Source organism: Ascaphus truei, chromosome 20 (genome assembly GCF_040206685.1).
Source record: "Ascaphus truei isolate aAscTru1 chromosome 20, aAscTru1.hap1, whole genome shotgun sequence".
Classification (NCBI taxonomy): domain Eukaryota; kingdom Metazoa; phylum Chordata; class Amphibia; order Anura; family Ascaphidae; genus Ascaphus; species Ascaphus truei.
Genome location: NC_134502.1, coordinates 32,596,460 through 32,621,366, shown reverse-complemented (window position 1 = coordinate 32,621,366; position 24,907 = coordinate 32,596,460). Strand labels below are relative to the sequence as shown.

Here is a 24,907-nt window from a genome sequence, read left to right as displayed (position 1 = left end):
GAGCTATGAGTCTGTCCCTCCCCCGCATGGTGACACAGACAGAAGGGAGCTATGAGCCTGTCCCTCCCCCCGCAGGGTGACACAGTGACACAGACAGAAGGGAGCCATGAGCCTGTCCCTCCCCCCGCAGGGTGACACAGTGACACAGACAGAAGGGAGCCATGAGCCTGTCCCTCCCCCCGCAGGGTGACACAGACAGAAGGGAGCTATGAGCCTGTCCCTCCCCCCACAGGGTGACAGTGACAAAGACAGAAGGGAGCTATGAGCCTGTCCCTCCCCCCGCAGGGTGACACAGTGACACAGACAGAAGGGAGCTATGAGCCTGTCCCTCCCCCGCAGGGTGACACAGTGACACAGACAGAAGGGAGCTATGAGCCTGTCCCTCCCCCCGGAGGGTGACACAGTGACACAGACAGAAGGGAGCTATGAGACTGTCCCTCCCCCCGCAGGGTGACACAGTGACACAGTCAGAAGGGAGCTATGAGTCTGTCCCTCCCCCCGCAGGGTGACACAGTGACACAGACAGAAGGGAGCTATGAACCTGTCCCTCCCCCGCAGGGTGACAGTGACACAGACAGAAGGTAGCTATGAGTCTGTCCCTCACCCCGCAGGGTGACACAGTGACACAGACAGAAGGGAGCTATGAGTCTGTCCCTCCCCCCGCAGGATGACACAGTGACACAGACAGAAAAGAGCTATGAGTCTGTCCCTCCCCCCGCAGGGTGACACCGTGACACAGACAGAAGGGAGCTATGAGCCTGTCCCTCCCCCCGCAGGGTGACACAGTGACACAGACAGAAGGGCGCTATAAGCCTGTCCCTCCCCCCGCAGGGTGACAGTGACACAGACAGAAGGGAGCTATGAATCTGTCCCTCCCCCCGCAGTGTGACACAGTGACACAGACAGAAGGGAGCTATGAGTCTGTCCCTTCCCCCGCAGGGTGACACAGTGACACAGACAGAAGGGAGCTATGAGTCTGTCCCTCCCCCCGCAGGGTGACAGTGACACAGACAGAAGGGAGCTATCAGTCTGTCCCTTCCCCCGCAGGGTGACACAGTGACACAGACAGAAGGGAGCTATGAGTCTGTCCCTCCCCCCGCAGGGTGACACAGTGACACAGACAGAAGGGAGCTATGAGTCTGTCCCTCCCCCGCAGGGTGACATTACATGGGACTGACCCTTTAACCCATTAAACACGTCCCTGTCATTAGGTCACTCTGGTCTCCAGTGGTACTGACCCTTTAACATCTTGTGTTCCGTTGACATCAAGTCTCTGGAATATTGAGGTGACGTCACAGAGTTCTGCTGTTTGTGACCCAGTGTGAGGGTTCTAGATCTCTCTCACAGCTTGGCTTTGAATGCAAGGGAATGTCTTTCCCCCTATCTAAGTGTCCACTCCATTTTTGTGAGTCCCCCACTTCATATGGTTGAGCATGTCTTCTCCTTCCCAGTGAGTGTCGTCCATATGGCTTTGTGAGTGTTCACTCTGAGTGCTGTGTGTGTCCACTTTGTCTTCTTGAGTGGTCATTGAAAGTGAGTGTCTACTGAATGCTAATACCTCCTCTAGAACTGTGTCCACCAACCTCGTTGAGTGCATCTGTGTGTCCAGTGTGTATCTTTTTGAGAGCCCACTCACAGCGTTCACTCTGACCTTGTGAGTGGAGTACCCACTATATACCTAAGTGAGGACCCACGCACTGTGTGTCTACTTTGGCACTTTGAACATCGACCTTCTCAGAGTGTCCACTCAACATCTGAGCGCATCACTGTTTACTGGACATGGTACCTCTGTGAGTGTCTGCTGTATTTCTAGTGAGTGCCTACTCTAAGTAACAACTGTTTTGAGTGTCCACTCGGCTCTGTGTCAGCTAAGCATGCCTGAGCATCCACTGCCTGTCCCTGTGGGTGCCAACTCACTGCCAACACAGACTGGTAATCCAAGTCTCCACTCAACGCCACCGTCTCCCACCGTCACCCACGAAAGGAGTGACACCCCAAGCTCACAGAGTAGTGACGAGGAACAACATGTGACAAGTAACATTGCACCTGTGACCACAGGTACGTGACAATCCTGAGTCACACCTAAAGTGGGTCAGAACCAACCCCCCACTCAGCCTGGTACTTCGAAGTGGGTAGGAACCACTGACCCTTTAACCCATTAAACACATCACTGTCTATACACGGATAATGATCACCCTCCGCTGTATAATGATGCTGAGTATCTATACACTGATAATGAACACGCCACGTTGTACAGTATAGCGATGCTGAGTATCTATATGCTGCTAATGAACACGCTGCACTGTACAATGATGCAGAGTATCTATACACTGATAATGAACACGCCGCGTTGTATAGCGATGCTGAGTATCTATACGCTGATAATGAACACGCTGTGCTGTATAATGATGTAGAGTATCTATACACTGATAATGAACACGCCACGTTGTATAGCGATGCTGATTATCTATACACTGATAATAATCACGCCGCGCTGTATAATGATGCAGAGTATCTATACTGTACGCTGATAATGAACACGCCGCGCTGTATAATGATGCAGAGTATCTATACGCTGATAATGAACACGCTGCGCTGTACAATGATGCAGAGTATCTATACACTGATAATGAACACGCCGCGTTGTATAGCGATGCTGAGTATCTATACGCTGATAATGAACACGCCGCGCTGTATAAGTAGGAATTCTCTGTATCGTACTTCAGGTCCACGGGTGAATATAATTTTATTCCCAGGATTTTAAAATAAACACCACGTATTAGTTCCAGAACCAACAGTTAATAATTGGGTCACCTCGTTGGCGCGGACTTTCATTTCATTATTAATTAAGTGTTGGTGTTTTCAAAAGGAATACTGGTTGACCATTGAGATCTACAATGTCTTCAAGGTGCAGGTCTCCTCAAAGACAGAGGTCCACCTGATGGAAGGTCCATGTGGGACCTGAAATGTTGTCTCTCCACTGTTCTTGGCTGTCACATTAAATGGAGACCTTCATGATGAACTTGTGAGTAGACCTCTGCTGCGTATGTCCCAGAGGAGACCTGCACTTTGAAGACATTGTTTGTCCATGTTGTGTTGGCCGCACACGCAGGAGTCTCCTCGCCTGAGATGTACTTTGGAATTGGACCATTGAGATCTGACATGCGATGAATTCATTTGTTCTGCAGGACACCGGCACAGACGGGCCAATGTCTCCTACAGACGGCCAAGGAGAGGGAGAGGCAGGAACCCCGCACGGAGAGGAAGGCGAGAGAGGGAGAGGTCCCTTCAGAACCTGGACCAGACCCCTCCAGTGAGGGGAAGGAGTGCAGACGGGCGGCCAGGTTCTCATAGGCGGAGAGCGGTAAGGGTGAGAGGGAGACAACGGAGACGCTGGTCTCCTCTTGATCGCGGTCATCGGCGTCCAGACACCCGTAACCGCTCCCGGGCACCGGGAGAGTTCGGAACGAACGAGAGAGCCTGGAGAAGCCGTTCACCTATCCACTATTGCAGGGCACCTCCCCAACCCTCGCTTGCTGTCCACACTCAACCGGGGCGAGCCGAAGACTGGAGAGTCGCCACCACGCCCAACGAGAGGTGGCAACCGTCCCTCCCTCCTTGCGTTGAAGTTCCCGAGCAAAGCCTGGCCGCCAGGCCTCCTCCCCCGAATCCCCGCCAGCCGGTGGAGGGAGACCCGGCGGAGGCAGACCCAGCGGAGGCGGACCCCGAGGCCGTGGCGCTGAGGACCCGTTCCCGGACCAGGAGGCGGCGGCAAGAGATCGAGAACCTCCCGTCGCGCCGCGTGGAAGACGCGGCGGAGAACGCGCAGACGTCCTGTGCCGTGTGCCTGATGGGATACGAGAACGGGCAAGAGATCTCCGCCTTGCCCTGCGCCCACGAGTTCCACGCCCGGTGTATATTAAGATGGCTGATGCAGAACCCGAACTGCCCGCTGTGCCGGGCGGCAATCGCCAACCACGACACGGGGCACGAAGTGGAATGATGAGCCACGGAAATAGTCTTTCCGTGTGTGTGTTTCTAACCTATATTTTTGTATTTAAAAATAATAATATATATATTAATAATAAGAATAAATACTGTATATTTTAGATTAATCACACCTTACTGTTATTATTATTTTTTTGGCCGTCCTTTTAACGCCTGATTTTTCCCGGTTCTGTTTACTTTGTAGCGCGGGACCCCACAGTATTCCATATATGTATTCTTGGTAAGGGTTGGTATTGGGTACGGAGTTTAGTAGCAGGTTCTTTGTTATTTTACTGGTAGTTTTCAAATGATTACAATCCCCGCTCCACCCCCCCCCCCCAAAAAAAATGTAATAATATATATCTACTATATACAGTGGTGAGAATTTTTGTGTGAATCCTTTAGGATTTTCACATATTTCTAACCTGAAATGTTATTTGATCTTAATCTAAGTCCTAATGATAGGTACAGGTATCCTGATCACACAAACACACACACACACACACACACCTAATGATAGGTACAGGTATCCTGATCACACAAACACACACACTCACACAAACACACACACACACACACACACACACACACCTAATGATAGGTACAGGTATCCTGATCACACAAACTCACACTCACACACCTAATGATAGGTACAGGTAACCTGATCACACAAACACACACACACACACACCTAATGATAGGTACAGGTAACCTGATCACACAAACACACACACACACAGACCTAATGATAGGTACAGGTAACCTGATCACACAAACACACACACACACACACACCTAATGATAGGTACAGGTAACCTGATCACACAAATGACACAAACATGAGACTTTCTCATCATTTATTTATCCGCAAATAATTAAACATTCAATGTCCACGTGTGAGAAAGTATGTGACCGTTAGATTCAGTACCAGGTGGCGCCCCCGTTAGATTCAGTACCAGGTGGGGCCCCCCGTTAGATTCAGTACCAGGTGGGGCCCCCCATTAGATTCAGTACCAGGTGGCGCCCCCGTTAGATTCAGTACCAGGTGGCGCCCCCTTTAGATTCAGTACCAGGTGGGGCCCCCGTTAGATTCAGTACCTGGCGGCGCCCCCTCTTAGATTCAGTACAAGGTGGGCCCCCCGTTAGATTCAGTACCTGGCGGCGCCCCCATTAGATTCAGTACCTGGCGGTGCCCCTGTTAGATTCAGTACCTGGCGGTGCCCCTGTTAGATTCAGTACCAGGTGGCGCCCCTGTTAGATTCAGTACCAGGTGGGGCCCCCCGTTAGATTCAGTACCTGGCGGCGCCCCCGTTAGATTCAGTACCTGGCGGTGCCCCTGTTAGATTCAGTACCTCGCGGTGCCCCTGTTAGATTCAGTACCTGGCGGCGCCCCCGTTAGATTCAGTACCTGGCGGTGCCCCCGTTAGATTCAGTACCTGGCGGCGCCCCCGTTACATTCAGTACCTGGCGGCGCCCCCGTTAGATTCAGTACCTGGCGGCGCCCCCGTTAGATTCAGTACCTGGCAGTAGCCCCATTAGATTCAGTACCTGGCGGCGCCCCCGTTAGATTCAGTAGCTGGCGGCGCCCCCGTTAGATTCAGTACCAGGTGGCGCCCCCGTTAGATTCAGTACCAGGTGGCGCCCCCGTTAGATTCAGTACCTGGTGGGGCCCCCGTTAGATTCAGTACCAGGTGGCGCCCCCGTTAGATTCAGTACCAGGTGGGGCCCCCTGTTAGATTCAGTACCTGGCGGCGCCCCGTTAGATTCAGTACCAGGTGGCGCCCCCGTTAGATTCAGTACCAGGTGGCGCCCCCGTTAGATTCAGTACCAGGTGGCGCCCCCGTTAGATTCAGTACCTGGTGGGGCCCCCGTTAGATTCAGTACCTGGTGGGGCCCCCGTTAGATTCAGTACCAGGTGGCGCCCCCGTTAGATTCAGTACCAGGTGGGGCCCCCTGTTAGATTCAGTACCTGGCGGCGCCCCCGTTAGATTCAGTACCTGGCGGCGGCCCCGTTAGATTCAGTACCTGGCGGTGCCCCCGTTAGATTCAGTACCTGGCGGTGCCCCCGTTAGATTCAGTACCTGGCGGCGCCCCCGTTAGATTCAGTACCTGGCGGGGCCATCGTTAGATTCAGTACCTGGTGGCGCCCCTGTTAGATTCAGTACCTGGTGGCGCCCCCGTTAGATTCAGTACCTGGTGGCGCCTCCTGAGCAGCAATAACGTCACCTGCGCGTGTCCTGTAACTGCTGATCTGTCTCTCACATCGGGTCTGAGGCATTTTGACCCATTCCTACTTACAGAACTGCTTCAGCTCAGTGACATAGGAGGGCTTCCTTGCATGGACAGCTCGCTTCAGGTCCGGCCACAGCATCTCCATGGGGTTTAGGTCCGGACTGTGACTTGGCCGTTCTAACACGCGGAATTTCCTCTCCTGCCGCCATTCTTCTGTCGCTCTGCTTGTATGTTTAGGATCAGTGTCCTGCTGCATGACCCACTTTCCCTTCCGCTTCAGCTCACGGACAGATGGCCTGACATTCTCCTCTAGAATCTTCTGATACAATGCCGAATTCATGGTTGTGTTAATGATGGCGAGCCGTCCAGGTCCTGAGGCAGCGAAGCAGCCCCAAACCATCACACTCCCACCGCCAACACACTCCCACCTCCATCACGCTCTCACCGCCATCACACGCCCACCGCCATCACGCGCCCACCGCCATCACGCGCCCACCGCCATCACGCGCCCACCGCCATCATGCGCCCACCGCCATGCTTGACGGTTGGGATGAGGTTCTTCTTTTCAAAGACATTTTTGTTTTTTGCCAATGTTTCTAATTGAGGCCAAAAAGTTCTACCTTTGACTCGTCTGTCCAGAGAACATTGTTCCAGAATTCTTGTGGATCATTTACGTGCTCTCTGGCGAACTTCAGACGGCAGCCACGTTCCTTTTAGAGAGTAGTGGTTTCCTCCTGGCTATCCTTCCAAGAAGCAGCAAAAAAAATAGCAGCGCACCGCCATGGGAGCCAGGTTTTAAAAATAAAACATTTTATTAACAATAAAGCATCGCCCAACGGAGGTGTAGCACCTCCTACGCGTTTCGTGCTTTCCTTTATCCAGGAAGTCTGCGAAACGCGTAGGTCCTACGCCTCCTTTGGGTGATTGTTATTTAATATTGTTAAATAAAATATTGTATTTTTACAACCTGGCTCCCTGGGCAGTGCGCTGGACACGCCACAACTGCTCCTATTGAGGCTCTAGGAGTGGGTAAGTTCTCTGATTCCGGATAATTGTGAGTGAACATTGTTACTTCGTTTGACCTCCATTGAGGTGACAGCGAGGCGATTTTTCATTTTGGACGGTTTCCTTCAGGAGGATGTATTAATGTTCTCTACTGAATACTCTCACACTACTATACCCACTCCATGTTTGGGGAGGTACCCGGGCGCTATCTCAGTGTGTCTTATTTGATGTGTGGAAGTGTGAGGAGAATGGTGTTATACTGCCTGTGAGTGGTTTTCAGGTGATGTCCTCTTGTGACTCGGAACCCCAGCAGGATCTATCCAGGACCCTTGTAGGCAATGAATATAAAAAGGGGGGATGGGGGAGCACAATAGTTGGAAACAGGCAACGGTATGGATCTAATAAATGCTATTAAGGTGAAGCAGTTGTTACCATGAGCAAATTAGGTAGCTCAGGTGGCTAATGTCTAATTGGAAGGGAAAACACACATAGGTTTGTATGTATGTACGAGTTGGTAAGATAAAAGTATATATAACTTACACGGCCTTGTGTAAGCTCAGTCACATCAAGGTTTCTTTGGGAATCCCGTGTTCTGCGGTTGATGCTTTTCTCCTTGCGGTGTAGGTACTTCTTCTTGTTGTCTATGCCGCTATCTTCATTAGTTCAGGGTGCCGCTCCAGGGGGATTTCCTCTCGTGTAAACAGAGAAGGGGGATAGGATTAACACATATGCATATATACGTCAATGGGGGGAGGGTAACATGGCTATAAACCACTGGGCAAAGTGATAATCTAGCACTCACACGGGCTAATGTGAGTGTGTTCTTATCTTGGTATCTTGCTCATGTAGGGGTATTACCCGATCAGAGGCAAGTGATGAAAGGATGGGGTACAAGGGTATAAATAGTGAAAATATAACTCAATACTCACACGGGCCAGTGTGAGTACACACTCCTAGCGGTATCTTTCCTCTTCTGTTCCTGATATAGCTAGTAGTGAAGATGGAATTAACACATACAAAGGACACTAGGGTCTTCAGGGTAAAACTAATTTTAATGAAAATAAAACAACACAGAAAGATAAAAAAGAGAAACCAAGCGTTTCTGTGGGACAGTAAAAGCAAGGGGGGGGACAGTGGGGTGTATGGTGGTAGGGGGTCTCCCCTTCCGCGTCCGGATGGGGAGCTACAACTACACCTCTGTCTCCTCTGTGTTATGCTGCAAAGTGTTCCAGATGAAAGAGCAACGCGTTTCGTCCAAGTACTGGACTTCCTCAGGCTCTGTAGATGTGGTCTTGGCCCAGCCTCTTTTATGCCAGGTTTGGCCAATCCTGGCCTTGGTGTGGTCTCCGTCCCGTTTTCTGATGCGACGGGACGTCGCCATCTTGTAGAGTTGCGCGCGCATCCCATCTTCCTGGGCGATTGGCCGGTTTGGTCATGGAGAGATTTTGGTAGGACGTCCGCTCCTGGGTAGTGAGTGTGGACTTAAACTCTCTCCTTTTGTCTGACAGTGGGTTGGCGGAGCCCCCAATCCTTAGAGATGGGTTTGTAACCCTTTCTAGACTGATGAGCATCAATAACGGCTTTCCTGAGGTCCTCCGAGATTTCGTTTAATCATTGCATAACATGTTCCCACACACCTGTATGGTGAAGACTTACAAAGTTGCTGATGTATATATAGGGCGGGGCCTCCCAAACTCACACCTGGAGATCTACCCAATTATTTAAACACCTGATTCTAATTATCCCCATTTAATTTAGCTGATAAAACCAGGGTCTCACTTACTTTTGCACATACCCTGACTCTTATTTACTTATTGTTTGTCTAATGCATACAATCATTTTGTTTCAAAAGACGTGCAATTGGTTAATATAAACCCTGTTGGATATTTAGGAAAATACTGGTTTTGATTCTTAAAGTAATTACAGGCACACCCCGCATTAACGTACGCAATGGGACCGGAGCATGTATGTAACACAGGCACACCCCGCATTAACGTACGCAATGGGACCGGAGCATGTATGTAAAGCGGAAATGTACTTAAAGTGAAGCACTTATCGATGCATGTACTGTACTGCAATCGTCATATACGTGCATAACTGATGTAAATAACGCATGCGTAACAGGCTCTATAGTCTCCCCGCTTGCGCACAGCTTCGGTACAGGTAGGGAGCCGGTATTGCTGTTCAGGACGTGCTGACAGGCGCATGCGTGAGCTGCTGTTTGCCTATTGGGCGATATGTACTTACTCGCGAGTGTACTTAAAGTGAGTGTCCTTAAACCGGGGTATGCCTGTATAAGAGAATAGAAACCCAACATATAGCTCCTTAGCTCCCGGGCTGAATGCTTCATGTCAATATTACAATGAATCTTTAGTGCTCATTAATACTAAAATACAGGTGGTGTCAAACGGACATACATGACACACGCTATTGATCATATGTCGAGTGCCGTGTAACTCCCTGGATCAGTAGTATAAAAAGATAATGGAGGTGTATTAAGTCAACGATCGATTAAGGGGATCTGTGAAGCGGCACTCCCCTAATTAGTGGCGTTAGTGAGCAGAGGAAACTGTGTTAATTGGCAGACACTGATGTAATGTGACCCAATACACACTTAATTGGCCAGTAGTCCAATGACAGGGTATAGCAGACACGTGTGTAATTTCCAAGCTGCATGCTAAGGACACGTGATGCACGTCTGTTCCCTTTACCCAAGGAGTGCGCAACTAAATGGCGGGTGGTGCGAATGCTGACAAAGTACAGACGGGACCCGGCTACTCTGAACACCCCTCTGCCTGATGAGCGAGGTGATACAAGTAACACTCGCAGGTAACGGAGGGGAGCTGTAATGCTCCGAGACATACTGTATAAATGCTCAGGGCCTAGCCTAAGGCCTGGGACATAGTAGGGTGAGCCTTGCTGAGCCGCGCTGAGCAGATGCAGGGGGTAAGTGCATCTGTCATCAGCGCGGCTTTAGCAGCCGCTTCCGCATGCGTGCGGAGGCGCAGGGATTTTTGGCGAGACAGGCAAATTTAAAAATTTGCCACTCAGGGAAGCGGAGGAGCGGTCACGTGACCGCTCACATCCAATGGGAGCGAGGGACTAGCCCCGCCTCCCGACACGCATTGAAAGGGTCAGTCCCATGTAGGGGCAAAGTGACCTAATGACAGGGACGCGTTTAATGGATTAAAGGGTCAGTCCCATGTAGGGGCAAAGTGACCTAATGACAGGGACATGTTTAATGGGTTAAAGGGGTTAAAGGGTCAGTCCCACGTAGGAGCAAAGTGACCTAATGACAGGGACGTGTTTAATGGGTTAAAGGGTCAGTCCCACGTAGGATCAAAGTGACCTAATGACAGGGACGTGTTTAATGGGTTAAAGGGTCAGTCCCACGTAGGATCAAAGTGACCTAATGACAAGCCCTGGCTATAATGACGAGGACACATTCAGTAAAGATATATAAATGTTTATTGTCTATATGGGTTTGCGTCATTCGGAAAAAAAAACACGCAGCCCAATACCAATTAGTGTTTAACCCCTACAGTACCAGAGATAAGGGGTTAGTTATGGAAGACACATATAGCCATGTTTGACCTTATATATGCATAGTTCAGTTAGTACAGGGCGCCGCGTGTGGGGGGGGAGAGTGGCGGATCGCGCATGCGCGGCCAGCGGGACAGGAAGTCGTGATTAGTACAGGATGCTGTGCGCGCGGGGGCTCACGTCCACACCTCCGTTGGGATCACACCCTCCTTGCTGTTCAGGGGGGGCAGGAGGTTCTCGTCACACAGGAAGTCCAGGGGGAACTCTACCAGGTGACCCCTGACCCCGGTCAGCAGCTCCCGGGATATGCCGGGTTCAGAGATCGCAATACTTGATACTCCTGTGTACTCCCGCAGGGCGCGGTGACTCTGCACACTGTTGGTAGGGAGGCAGCGAAAAACCTGAGAGAAAGAGAGAGGGCAGAAGGGGGGCGGGGGGGAGAGAGGGCAGAGGGGGAAAAAGAAGAAGTGAGAAGAGAAAATCTCAATGCATTGTAACTCTTCTCCACTCCACCCCCTCCCCAGCACCGCCGCATCGTCCCCCTCCCCAGCGCCTCCTCCCAAGACCATCACCGCCCCCCCCCCCAAGACTGTGACTGTCGCAGTCACTCTGGGATGTCGGTGTCTCAAGACGTCACGGCCCATACCCCGCGCCGTCACCGTGACCCCCCGCCCCATCACCGTAACCCCCCCCATGCCGTCACCGTGACCCCCCCACGCCGTCACCGTGACCCCCCCACGCCGTCACCGTGACCCCCCCCCACGCCGCCTCTGTATACCTGGTCGTACAGGTGGGTGTTGGCGCGCGCCGTCGCCGTCCAAACTTCATTAAAGAAAGCGTCAGAGAGTGGATCCGAGACATCCAGACAGGGAGAAGAGACTGCGTCCAGGAGAGTGCTGTGTGTGTGCGGGGGGGAGGGGGGAGAGGGGGAGAGCGAGAGAGCGAGAGGGGGGGGGGGCGCGGGTTGAGATAGATGGTGGAGGTGAGAGGAAAAGGGGGGGAAAGAGTGTTGAGTGATAAAAATATTAGTGTGAGTCTGCGTGTATACATGGTGTAGTGGTATGTGTGAGGCAGAGGCTGGCACTGCCCGCGCTGTGTACACATGGTGTAGTAGTGTGTGTGAGGCACAGGCTGGCACTGCCCGTGCTGTATACACATGGTGTAGTGGTGTGTGTGAGGCACAGGCTGGCACTGCCCGTGCTGTACCCGCGCTGTGTACACATGGTGTAGTGGTGTGTGTGAGGCAGAGGCTGGCACTGCCCGCGCTGTGTACACATGGTGTAGTGGTGTGTGTGAGGCAGAGGCTGGCACTGCCCGCGCTGTGTACACATGGTGTAGTGGTGTGTGTGAGGCAGAGGCTGGCACTGCCCGCGCTGTGTACACATGGTGTAGTGGTGTGTGTGAGGCAGAGGCTGGCACTGCCCGCACTGTGTACACATGGTGTAGTGGTGTGTGTGAGGCACAGGCTGGCACTGCCCGTGCTGTACCCGCGCTGTATACACATGGTGTAGTGGTGTGTGTGAGGCACAGGCTGGCACTGCCCGTGCTGTACCCGCGCTGTGTACACATGGTGTAGTGGTGTGTGTGAGGCAGAGGCTGGCACTGCCCGCGCTGTGTACACATGGTGTAGTGGTGTGTGTGAGGCAGAGGCTGGCACTGCCCGCACTGTGTACACATGGTGTAGTGGTGTGTGTGAGGCAGAGGGCTGGCACTGCCTGCACTGTGTATACATGGTGTAGTGGTGTGTGTGAGGCAGAGGCTGGCACTGGTCGCGCTGTGTACACATGGTGTAGTGGTGTGTGTGAGGCAGAGGCTGGCACTGCCCGCGTTGTGTATACATGGTGTAGTGGTGTGTGTGAGGCAGAGGCTGGCACTGCCCGCGTTGTGTATACATGGTGTAGTGGTGTGTGTGAGGCAGAGGCTGGCACTGCCCACTCACTTGAAACAGTCCATCCGGAGACTCAGTGAGAATTTCCCCGCCTGGTACGGCTGGCCATTCATAACAGACGGTACCAACTCTGTATCTTCCACTACAATGGCCAGCTCGCTGTCCCTCCTTCCCAGCATGCTCCTGTCATTGATGTTGGCCGAACCTTCGAAAGGAAAACAAAATGGCAGCCGTCACAACCGTTGCCGACATTTTTAACTCCTGTCATTTTTACCCCGAGTGTCAGAATGGGCTGAAATTTGGCAGATTGGGTGAAAATCAGGAGGTGAAATATGCTACTAAATTTGGGTGTCATCAGATTGGTGGAGCCCGAGGAAAATGTATTTTTCTTTGACGCCGGTTTTGAGAGAGTACGGCCAGCGATTGGACGAGTTGGAGGTAAAATTAATCTCGGGGATTTCGGACAATCACACTGGCCGATTGTAAGAGAACGTTGGGGGTTAAGCGATGTTTTGGGGGGTGTTCTAACTTGATTTACCGTTGGTCTAGAACGAAAACTATTCCTAGAAATGGGCCAAGATTTGGCAGATTCGGATGAAAAACGGGGCTGAAAACTCTCGAACATATTTGGGTCCATTTGCACTTCCCGATTTTGAGAAATTTGGGCCAGAAAATCCTAATTTTGCTTTGTGCGGGTGTTGAGCGACAAACGGTGAATGAGATTGGGTTGAAATTTGGCAGTTTTGGGAATATTTTCACACAAAGTGTGAGGCTGAAGTTGAAAACCAAAAAAGGAGACTATTTGACTCAAAATTTAAAGCGTGTTTAGCTCGGGAACGGTTAGTTTGGGTTCAAACTTGGACATTTCGGTAAAAACCCCAGACTGAATTTTGTCTACAAAAGTCCCAGAAATAAAATTGTTTTAAATCAAAATTTGTGGAATTTAATTAGCCAAATTTGGCTCACAATCGCTGTTATTTAAACGCATTTCGAGAGGGAATGATCAGTGGGTTTGGGTCAAAACTTGGCAGTTTTGGTAAAATTCCAGCACTTGTGTTTTTTTTTTGTTTTTTTAACCGACTCTTACCGATAATGACTTTCCGGTCATCCACAATTAGCATCTTGCTGTGTATGTAAATGAATTCGGTAACGAGGGAACCGTCCGGCATATCACCGTGCGTCCGGAGACCGCAGACCGAGAGGTACTGACTCCAGCGGTCCCCCACTGGGGGAGGAAGAGAGAAGGGGGAGGGGGGGTGGAGAGAGAGGGGGGTGGAGAGAGGGGGGGGGGGGGGTGTGAAGAGAGGGGGGAATGTTGGAGTGGGGGAGAGGGGGAAAGGGTGACGAGTGTGATTGAGGGAGAGACTTATAAATGATTCACAAAGTGGCTCCCCCCCCAATCTCTCTCTCTCACTGTTTATCCCCCTCCTTCTGCTACCCCTTCCCCTCTCTCCCCCTCCCCTCGCTCTCCCCCCCTCCCCTCACATACTGGTCTCCTTCAGACGATAGATGATAGAAGATTCTCCGCGGCAAATTGTCCTGCAATGAGAGAACCAAAGAGTTAATTTACCTCCAATAAACATCCCCCTATTAGACATCCCCTTTACTCCCCCTATTAGAAACCCCCTTTACTCTCTCCCCCTATTAGAAAACCCCCTTTACTCTCCCCCTATTAGAAAACCCCTTTACTCTCCCCTATTAGAAACCCCCTTTGCTCTCCCCCATATTAGAAATACTTTACAGGTTGCCAACAGTTCAAAATGGCCACCGCCCTGCCGTTGTCATGGTGATGGTAGTAGTAGTAGTAGAGGCCTAAGGCCTGACTGGGAATTAGGCCGCTCGGTTAACGGGAGGCAGTAACTAGCCCATTGCTGGGTATGAAAATGATCTTGTGAGGGATGGGGGGGGGGGGGGGGCGGGGGCGCCGCAGGAAATGCAGAGGAACGCCAGGTACCTGAAGGTGTAGTGTAGGATGGCTTGGATAGAGTTTCCTCCCCCCATCTCCATGTTGCCCTCAAACCCGGGAATCAGGGGGATGACGATGAACACGCGGAAGTTTGCGTTGTCACTGCGGGGAGGTGTAGTGAGTTAGTATCCTGTGCTAATCGGAGGTCTACACAAGCACGCATCCTGTGCTAATTACCACACACACACAGCATCCTGTACCAATTCCAGTACACACACACACACTATCCTGTACTAATCCCAGCACACACACACACACTATCCTGTACTAATCCCAGCACACACACTCACACACCATCCTGTGCTAATTACCACACACACACACACACACACACACACACACACACACACACACACACACACACACACACACACACACACACACACACACACACTATCCTGTACTAATCCCAGCGCCACACACAGCATCCTGTGCTAATCCCAGCACTGCACACACAGCATCCTATACTAATCCCAGCTCTGCACACGCAGTATCTTGTACTAATCTCAGATACACACACACACACACACACACACAGCATCCTGTGCTAATCCCAGTGCCACACACACACACACACCATCCTGTACTAATCCCAGCTCTGCACACACACACACAGCATCCTGCACTAATCCCAGCGCCACACACAGCATCCTGTACTAATACCAGATCCACACACACAGCATCCTGTACTAATCCCAGCGCCACACACACACATCCAGTAATAATCCCAGCTTCACACACAGAGCATCCTGTACTAATCCCAGCTCTGCACACACATACACATCCTGTAATAATCCCAGCTCCACACACACAGCATCCTGTACTAATCCCAGCTCTGCACACGCAGTATCCTGTACTAATCCCAGCTCTACACACACACACACATCCTGTAATAATCCCAGCTCTACACACACACATAGCATCCTGTACTAATCCCAGCACCACACACACAGCATCCTGTACTAATCCCAGCACCACACACGCACACAGCATCCTGTACTAATCCCAGCTCTACACACACGCAGTATCCTGTACTAATCCCAGTTGTGCGCACACACAGCATCCTGTACTAACCCCCGCCTCACCTGTGCGCGCGTAGGATCCTCTCCACTATGACGTCTCCGATCCGGTTATGAATCGTCCGACCGTCTGCGCAGCTGATAAAGAACTGGTTCTAGGGGAGAGAGTTAGGACAGGATACTGTGCGTGCAGAGCTGATAAAGAACTGGTTCTAGGAGCGGAGGAGAGAAAGTTAGGACAGGATGCTGTGCGTGCAGAGCTGATAAAGAACTGGTTCTAGGAGCGGAGGAGAGAGAGTTAGGACAGGATGCTGTGCGTGCAGAGCTGATAAAGAACTGGTTCTAGGAGCGGAGGAGAGAGAGTTAGGACAGCTGTGTGTGTAGCTGGGATAAGCACAGGACGCTGTGTGTGTAGCGGGGATAAGCACAGGACGCTGTGTGTGTGTGTAGCTGGGATAAGCACAGGACGCTGTGTGTGTAGCTGGGATAAGCACAGGACGCTGTGTGTAGCTGGTATAAGCACAGGACGCTGTGTGTGTAGCGGGGATAAGCACAGGACGCTGTGTGTGTGTGTAGCTGGGATAAGCACAGGACGCCATGTGTGTAGCTGGGATAAGCACAGGACGCTGTGTGTGTGTGTAGCTGTTATAAGCACAGGACGCTGTGTGTGTAGCGGGGATAAGCACAGGACACTGTGTGTGTGTGTAGCTGGGATAAGCACAGGACGCTGTGTGTGTGTGTAGCTGGGATAAGCACAGGACGCCATGTGTGTAGCTGGGATAAGCACAGGACGCTGTGTGTGTGTGTAGCTGGGATAAGCACAGGACGCTGTGAGTGTGTGTAGCTGGGATAAGCACAGGACGCTGTGTGTAGCTGGGATAAGCACAGGACGCTGTGTGTGTGTGTAGCTGGGATAAGCACAGTACGCTGTGTGTGTGTGTAGCTGGGATAAGCACAGGACGCTGTGTGTGTGTGTGTAGCTGGGATAAGCACAGGACGCTGTGTGTGTAGCGGGGATAAGCACAGGACGCTGTGTGTGTGTGTAGCTGGGATAAGCACAGGACGCTGTGTGTGTGTGTAGCTGGGATAAGCACAGGACGCTGTGTGTGTGTGTAGCTGGGATAAGCACAGGACGCTGTGTGTGTAGCTGGGATAAGCACAGGACGCTGTGTGTGTAGCTGGGATAAGCACAGGACGCTGTGTGTGTGTGTAGCTGGGATAAGCACAGGACGCTGTGTGTGTAGCTGGGATAAGCACAGGACGCTGTGTGTGTGTAGCTGGGATAAGCACAGGACGCTGTGTGTGTGTAGCTGGGATAAGCACAGGACGCTGTGTGTGTGTAGCTGGGATAAGCACAGGACGCTGTGTGTGTGTAGCTGGGATAAGCACAGGACGCTGTGTGTGTAGCTGGGATAAGCACAGGACGCTGTGTGTGTAGCTGGGATAAGCACAGGACGCTGTGTGTGTGTGTAGCTGGGATAAGCACAGGACGCTGTGTGTGTGTAGCTGGGATAAGCACAGGACGCTGTGTGTGTAGCTGGGATAAGCACAGGACGCTGTGTGTGTGTAGCTGGGATAAGCACAGGACGCTGTGTGTGTAGCTGGGATAAGCACAGGACGCTGTGTGTGTAGCTGGGATAAGCACAGGACGCTGTGTGTGTAGCTGGGATAAGCACAGGACGCTGTGTGTGTAGCTGGGATAAGCACAGGATGCTGTGTGTGTAGCTGGGATAAGCACAGGACGCTGTGTGTGTAGCTGGGATAAGCACAGGATGCTGTGTGTGTAGCTGGGATAAGCACAGGACGCTGTGTGTGTGTGTAGTTGGGATAAGCACAGGACGCTGTGTGTGTAGCTGGGATAAGCACAGGACGCTGTGTGTGTGTAGCTGGGATAAGCACAGGACGCTGTGTGTGTGTAGCTGGGATAAGCACAGGACGCTGTGTGTGTGTGTAGCTGGGATAAGCACAGGACGCTGTGTGTGTAGCTGGGATAAGCACAGGACGCTGTGTGTGTGTGTAGCTGGGATAAGCACAGGACGCTGTGTGTGTGTGTAGCTGGGATAAGCACAGGACGCTGTGTGTGTAGCTGGGATAAGCACAGGACGCTGTGTGTAGCTGGTATAAGCACAGGACGCTGTGTGTGTAGCGGGGATAAGCACAGGACGCTGTGTGTGTGTGTAGCTGGGATAAGCACAGGACGCCATGTGTGTAGCTGGGATAAGCACAGGATGCTGTGTGTGTGTGTAGCTGGTATAAGCACAGGACGCTGTGTGTGTAGCGGGGATAAGCACAGGACACTGTGTGTGTGTGTAGCTGGGATAAGCACAGGACGCTGTGTGTGTGTGTAGCTGGGATAAGCACAGGACGCCATGTGTGTAGCTGGGATAAGCACAGGACGCTGTGTGTGTGTGTAGCTGGGATAAGCACAGGACGCTGTGTGCAGCTGGGATAAGCACAGGACGCTGTGTGTGTGTGTAGCTGGGATAAGCACAGTACGCTGTGTGTGTGTGTAGCTGGGATAAGCACAGGACGCTGTGTGTGTGTGTGTAGCTGGGATAAGCACAGGACGCTGTGTGTGTAGCGGGGATAAGCACAGGACGCTGTGTGTGTGTGTAGCTGGGATAAGCACAGGACGCTGTGTGTGTGTGTAGCTGGGATAAGCACAGGACGCTGTGTGTGTGTGTAGCTGGGATAAGCACAGGACGCTGTGTGTGTAGCTGGGATAAGCACAGGACGCTGTGTGTGTAGCTGGGATAAGCACAGGACGCTGTGTGTGTGTGTAGCTGGGATAAGCACAGGACGCTGTGTGTGTAGCTGGGATAAGCACAGGATGCTGTGTGTGTAGCTGGGATAAGCACAGGACGCTGTGTGTGTAGCTGGGATAAGCACAGGATGCTGTGTGTGTAGCTGGGATAAGCACAGGACGCTGTGTGTGTGTGTAGTTGGGATAAGCACAGGACGCTGTGTGTGTAGCTGGGATAAGCACAGGACGCTGTGTGTGTGTAGCTGGGATAAGCACAGGACGCTGTGTGTGTGTAGCTGGGATAAGCACAGGACGCTGTGTGTGTGTGTAGCTGGGATAAGCACAGGACGCTGTGTGTGTAGCTGGGATAAGCACAGGACGCTGTGTGTGTGTGTAGCTGGGATAAGCACAGGACGCTGTGTGTGTGTGTAGCTGGGATAAGCACAGGACGCTGTGTGTGTAGCTGGGATAAGCACAGGACGCTGTGTGTAGCTGGTATAAGCACAGGACGCTGTGTGTGTAGCGGGGATAAGCACAGGACGCTGTGTGTGTGTGTAGCTGGGATAAGCACAGGACGCCATGTGTGAAGCTGGGATAAGCACAGGATGCTGTGTGTGTGTGTAGCTGGTATAAGCACAGGACGCTGTGTGTGTAGCGGGGATAAGCACAGGACACTGTGTGTGTGTGTAGCTGGGATAAGCACAGGACGCTGTGTGTGTGTGTAGCTGGGATAAGCACAGGACGCCATGTGTGTAGCTGGGATAAGCACAGGACGCTGTGTGTGTGTGTAGCTGGGATAAGCACAGGACGCTGTGTGCAGCTGGGATAAGCACAGGACGCTGTGTGTGTGTGTAGCTGGGATAAGCACAGTACGCTGTGTGTGTGTGTAGCTGGGATAAGCACAGGACGCTGTGTGTGTGTAGCTGGGATAAGCACAGGACGCTGTGTGTGTAGCGGGGATAAGCACAGGACGCTGTGTGTGTGTGTAGCTGGGATAAGCACAGGACGCTGTGTGTGTGTGTAGCTGGGATAAGCACAGGACGCTGTGTGTGTGTGTAGCTGGGATAAGCACAGGACGCTGTGTGTGTAGCTGGGATAAGCACAGGACGCTGTGTGTGTAGCTGGGATAAGCACAGGACGCTGTGTGTGTGTGTAGCTGGGATAAGCACAGGACGCTGTGTGTGTAGCTGGGATAAGCACAGGACGCTGTGTGTGTGTAGCTGGGATAAGCACAGGACGCTGTGTGTGTGTAGCTGGGATAAGCACAGGACGCTGTGTGTGTGTAGCTGGGATAAGCACAGGACGCTGTGTGTGTAGCTGGGATAAGCACAGGACGCTGTGTGTGTAGCTGGGATAAGCACAGGACGCTGTGTGTGTAGCTGGGATAAGCACAGGACGCTGTGTGTGTGTGTGTGTGTGGGTAGCTGGGATAAGCACAGGATGCTGTGTGTGTGTGTAGCTGGGATAAGCACAGGACGCTGTGTGTGTGTAGCTGGGATAAGCACAGGACGCTGTGTGTGTAGCTGGGATAAGCACAGGACGCTGTGTGTGTGTAGCTGGGATAAGCACAGGACGCTGTGTGTGTAGCTGGGATAAGCACAGGACGCTGTGTGTGTAGCTGGGATAAGCACAGGACGCTGTGTGTGTAGCTGGGATAAGCACAGGACGCTGTGTGTGTGTAGCTGGGATAAGCACAGGACGCTGTGTGTGTAGCTGGGATAAGCACAGGACGCTGTGTGTGTAGCTGGGATAAGCACAGGACGCTGTGTGTGTAGCTGGGATAAGCACAGGACGCTGTGTGTGTGTAGCTGGGATAAGCACAGGACGCTGTGTGTGTGTAGCTGGGATAAGCACAGGACGCTGTGTGTGTGTAGCTGGGATAAGCACAGGATGCTGTGTGTGTGTGTAGCTGGGATAAGCACAGGACGCTGTGTGTGTAGCTGGGATAAGCACAGGACGCTGTGTGTGTAGCTGGGATAAGCACAGGACGCTGTGTGTGTAGCTGGGATAAGCACAGGACGCTGTGTGTGTAGCTGGGATAAGCACAGGATGCTGTGTGTGTGTGTGTGTGTGTGTGTAGCTGGGATAAGCACAGGAAGCTGTGTGTGTGTGTAGCTGGGATAAGCACAGGACGCTGTGTGTGTGTGTAGCTGGGATAAGCACAGGACGCTGTGTGTGTAGCTGGGATAAGCACAGGACGCTGTGTGTGTAGCTGGGATAAGCACAGGACGCTGTGTGTGTGTAGCTGGGATAAGCACAGGACGCTGTGTGTGTAGCTGGGATAAGCACAGGACGCTGTGTGTGTGTAGCTGGGATAAGCGCAGGACGCTGTGTGTGTAGCTGGGATAAGCACAGGACGCTGTGTGTGTAGCTGGGATAAGCACAGGACGCTGTGTGTGTGTAGCTGGGATAAGCACAGGACGCTGTGTGTGTAGCTGGGATAAGCACAGGACGCTGTGTGTGTGTAGCTGGGATAAGCACAGGACGCTGTGTGTGTAGCTGGGATAAGCACAGGACGCTGTGTGTGTAGCTGGGATAAGCACAGGACGCTGTGTGTGTGTAGCTGGGATAAGCACAGGATGCTGTGTGTGTGTAGCTGGGATAAGCACAGGATGCTGTGTGTGTGTAGCTGGGATAAGCACAGGACGCTGTGTGTGTAGCTGGGATAAGCACAGGACGCTGTGTGTGTAGCTGGGATAAGCACAGGACGCTGTGTGTGTAGCTGGGATAAGCACAGGACGCTGTGTGTGTGTAGCTGGGATAAGCACAGGACGCTGTGTGTGTGTGTAGCTGGGATAAGCACAGGACGCTGTGTGTGTAGCTGGGATAAGCACAGGACGCTGTGTGTGTAGCTGGGATAAGCACAGGACGCTGTGTGTGTGTAGCTGGGATAAGCACAGGACGCTGTGTGTGTAGCTGGGATAAGCACAGGACGCTGTGTGTGTAGCTGGGATAAGCACAGGACGCTGTGTGTGTGTAGCTGGGATAAGCACAGGATGCTGTGTGTGTGTAGCTGGGATAAGCACAGGACGCTGTGTGTGTAGCTGGGATAAGCACAGGACGCTGTGTGTGTAGCTGGGATAAGCACAGGACGCTGTGTGTGTAGCTGGGATAAGCACAGGACGCTGTGTGTGTGTAGCTGGGATAAGCACAGGACGCTGTGTGTGTGTGTAGCTGGGATAAGCACAGGACGCTGTGTGTGTAGCTGGGATAAGCACAGGACGCTGTGTGTGTAGCTGGGATAAGCACAGGACGCTGTGTGTGTAGCTGGGATAAGCACAGGATGCTGTGTGTGTAGCTGGGATAAGCACAGGATGCTGTGTGTGTGTGTAGCTGGGATAAGCACAGGACGCTGTGTGTGTGTGTAGCTGGGATAAGCACAGGACGCTGTGTGTGTAGCTGGGATAAGCACAGGACGCTGTGTGTGTGTAGCTGGGATAAGCACAGGACGCTGTGTGTGTAGCTGGGATAAGCACAGGACGCTGTGTGTGTGTAGCTGGGATAAGCACAGGACGCTGTGTGTGTGTAGCTGGGATAAGCACAGGACGCTGTGTGTGTGTAGCTGGGATAAGCACAGGACGCTGTGTGTGTAGCTGGGATAAGCACAGGATGCTGTGTGTGTAGCTGGGATAAGCACAGGACGCTGTGTGTGTAGCTGGGATAAGCACAGGATGCTGTGTGTGTAGCTGGGATAAGCACAGGATGCTGTGTGTGTGTGTAGCTGGGATAAGCACAGGACGCTGTGTGTGTGTAGCTGGGATAAGCACAGGATCCTGTGTGTGTGTAGCTGGGATAAGCACAGGACGCTGTGTGTGTGTAGCTGGGATAAGCACAGGACGCTGTGTGTGTGTGTAGCTGGGATAAGCACAGGACGCTGTGTGTGTAGCTGGGATAAGCACAGGACGCTGTGTGTGTGTGTAGCTGGGATAAGCACAGGGCGCTGTGTGTGTGTAGCTGGGATAAGCACAGGACGCTGTGTGTGTAGCTGGGATAAGCACAGGACGCTGTGTGTGTGTGTAGCTGGGATAAGCACAGGGCGCTGTGTGTGTGTAGCTGGGATAAGCACAGGACGCTGTGTGTGTGTGTGTAGCTGGGATAAGCACAGGACGCTGTGTGTGTAGCTGGGATAAGCACAGGACGCTGTGTGTGTAGCTGGGATACGCACAGGACGCTGTGTGTGTAGCTGGGATAAGCACAGGATGCTGTGTGTGTGTGTAGCTGGGATAAGCACAGGACGCTGTGTGTGTGTGTAGCTGGGATAAGCACAGGACGCTGTGTGTGTAGCTGGGATAAGCACAGGACGCTGTGTGTGTAGCTGGGATAAGCACAGGACGCTGTGTGTGTAGCTGGGATAAGCACAGGGCGCTGTGTGTGTGTAGCTGGGATAAGCACAGGATGCTGTGTGTGTAGTGACGTTACCTCTATATACACGTAGTGTTCAGACGCTTCTATACAGTGCAGATACGCATTGAGAATGGAGCATTCACTGCAGCCCGCGGACCAGAAATCAACAGACTTCAGCAGCTGCAGAGGCACAGGAGAGTGATTAGTAACACTCTGCTATTCCTGTACTGACCCCTCTCACATATAGCGCTGTCACCACATCATCACACACACACACACACACACAAAATCACACACACACACAAAATCACACACACACACACACACACACAAAATCACACACACACACACAAAATCACACACACACAAAATCACACACACACAAAAACACACACACACGAGACTTGGTAGGGCGTGGTATTGTCATGGGTCCATGGATGACTTGTGCCCCTCCCGGATCACCCTATCCAGTCAGAAAGCCGATGGTTGGACCATACCCGCCGCAGTAGCCGAACGTGCCGGTTTACACCCGAAATTTACCGTGGACTTCAACAGGTTTTTTTTTGACCGAAGACACCCCCAATCGGTCTCTTTCGGCGGATCGTAAAAAAAAAGCCCATTTATCCCAGAGAACCCATGAAGATATAGACTGGGTCATCCTCTCGGGTGGCCAAATATGGACACATTTGAATGCATGAAGGATCGCCGTCTTTTCACCAGAAAACTCCTCACAGTAGCCTGTATGGGCCTTAATGGGTTAACGGTGTGGGATCACTCCGGTTACTCCCCTCCCCACCATGTGACGCAGGATGACTATGCAGAAAGGGTAGCCCCTCCCCAATTATGTCTTGCGACCAGTGATGTCATCATGGGGAGACGGGAGGTTATATGGAGCTCCCACTGAATGTTCTAGAACCAGGTTCCTGGGGAGTGGATGTTGGAGGGGGGGCCTCATTGTGAGTCGTGTATAGTGCAGGGTACGCAGCACATAGCATGGTTACAAACACAAGTCCCCTGCCCCGCAGAACTTACAATCTGTTTGTGGTGCCTGAGGCACAGGGAGATAAAGTGATTTGTCCAAGGCCACAAGGTGCGGCGACACTGGGAATTAAACCAGCTTCCCCTGCTCTAAACTCAATGTCGTAATTAGGGACAGTGTCTTTACACACACTAAGCAGCTCCTTAGATACTTTAGACGTTGAGTCTTCCTGTACTACAGCAACAAGGGAATTGAGGCAGCAAGGTACTTAGAGTACGAGAGAGAATGTTTTTCAAAAACATAAATTGTCTTCTTAAACTATTGGAATTTTTCCTCTATCCCAATAATTTCATGCTCAATGGTTCTTTTTCCACCAATGGGTACAGGGGGCGACAATGAGCATGGAGTGTGTCCCTTCCTACGTAAACACCTATGTTTGGGGAGTCACATTGATCCGTGGCTCCGATACGTCGACGATATCTTTTGCATTTGGGCGGCGAGAGGTTTTCTTTTGGATTCTGCTGAAATCTTTCGACAATGATGGATTTACACGGTGAGATTCACTTGGAAATGCAGTGTCACAGCTCTTTCACCGCAACTCCACCCTACCCGGCAGCCTCCTCTACTATTCCTGGACTGACCCTCAAGCACACACAGACACAACCCTCTGCTATTCCGGCACACACACACACTGGCTCACCTGAACGCTGGCGGTGTGGGATCCCGGCACCGTGTAGTGTGGTTTCTCTGCTACGCTCTGGGACTTGGGCAGCAGATAAGGGTACGTGGGGTCTTTATACTTCTTCTTGATTGTCTGCGTAAGAGAGGTGACATCAGAGTGCTGGGTGCAAGAAGGGTGAACGGTATGGGTGCTGGGGGTAGGAGTGTCAGGGCGCGCAGCAGAGGAGTTGCTAACCTTGGTGTAGTTCCAGCGCTGGATAAAATGGCGCGCAGCATCTTTGGCTGCGCTCCCATGAATCACTGCTCCCACGTCCCTCCAAGGCATTCTGGGATTGCTCATTCTGTCAATAAAGTCTGACATCACAGGGACGGGTCACACAGTGACACAGACAGAAGGGAGCTATGAGTCTTTCCCTCCCCCCGCAGGGTGACACAGTGACACAGACAGAAGGGAGCTATGAGTCTGTCCCTCCCCCGCAGGGTGACACAGTGACATAGACAGAAGGGAGCTATGAGTCTG

The 24,907-nt window shown here is 52.1% G+C and overlaps 1 protein-coding gene across 1 annotated transcript in view; it reads right to left on the bottom strand.

The window, feature by feature from the left end:
- Positions 1 to 10,674: 10,674 nt before the first annotated feature.
- PLD2 (phospholipase D2) overlaps positions 10,675 to 24,907 on the bottom strand; it is a 61,307-nt gene continuing 47,074 nt past the window's right edge. The window contains 10 exon segments of the mRNA XM_075577688.1: positions 10,675 to 11,168; positions 11,546 to 11,663; positions 12,707 to 12,860; positions 13,743 to 13,880; positions 14,145 to 14,194; positions 14,610 to 14,723; positions 15,707 to 15,795; positions 22,803 to 22,907; positions 24,407 to 24,520; positions 24,623 to 24,741. Coding sequence (XP_075433803.1) covers positions 10,944 to 11,168; positions 11,546 to 11,663; positions 12,707 to 12,860; positions 13,743 to 13,880; positions 14,145 to 14,194; positions 14,610 to 14,723; positions 15,707 to 15,795; positions 22,803 to 22,907; positions 24,407 to 24,520; positions 24,623 to 24,741 — 1,226 coding nt within the window. The 3' untranslated portion in view covers positions 10,675 to 10,943.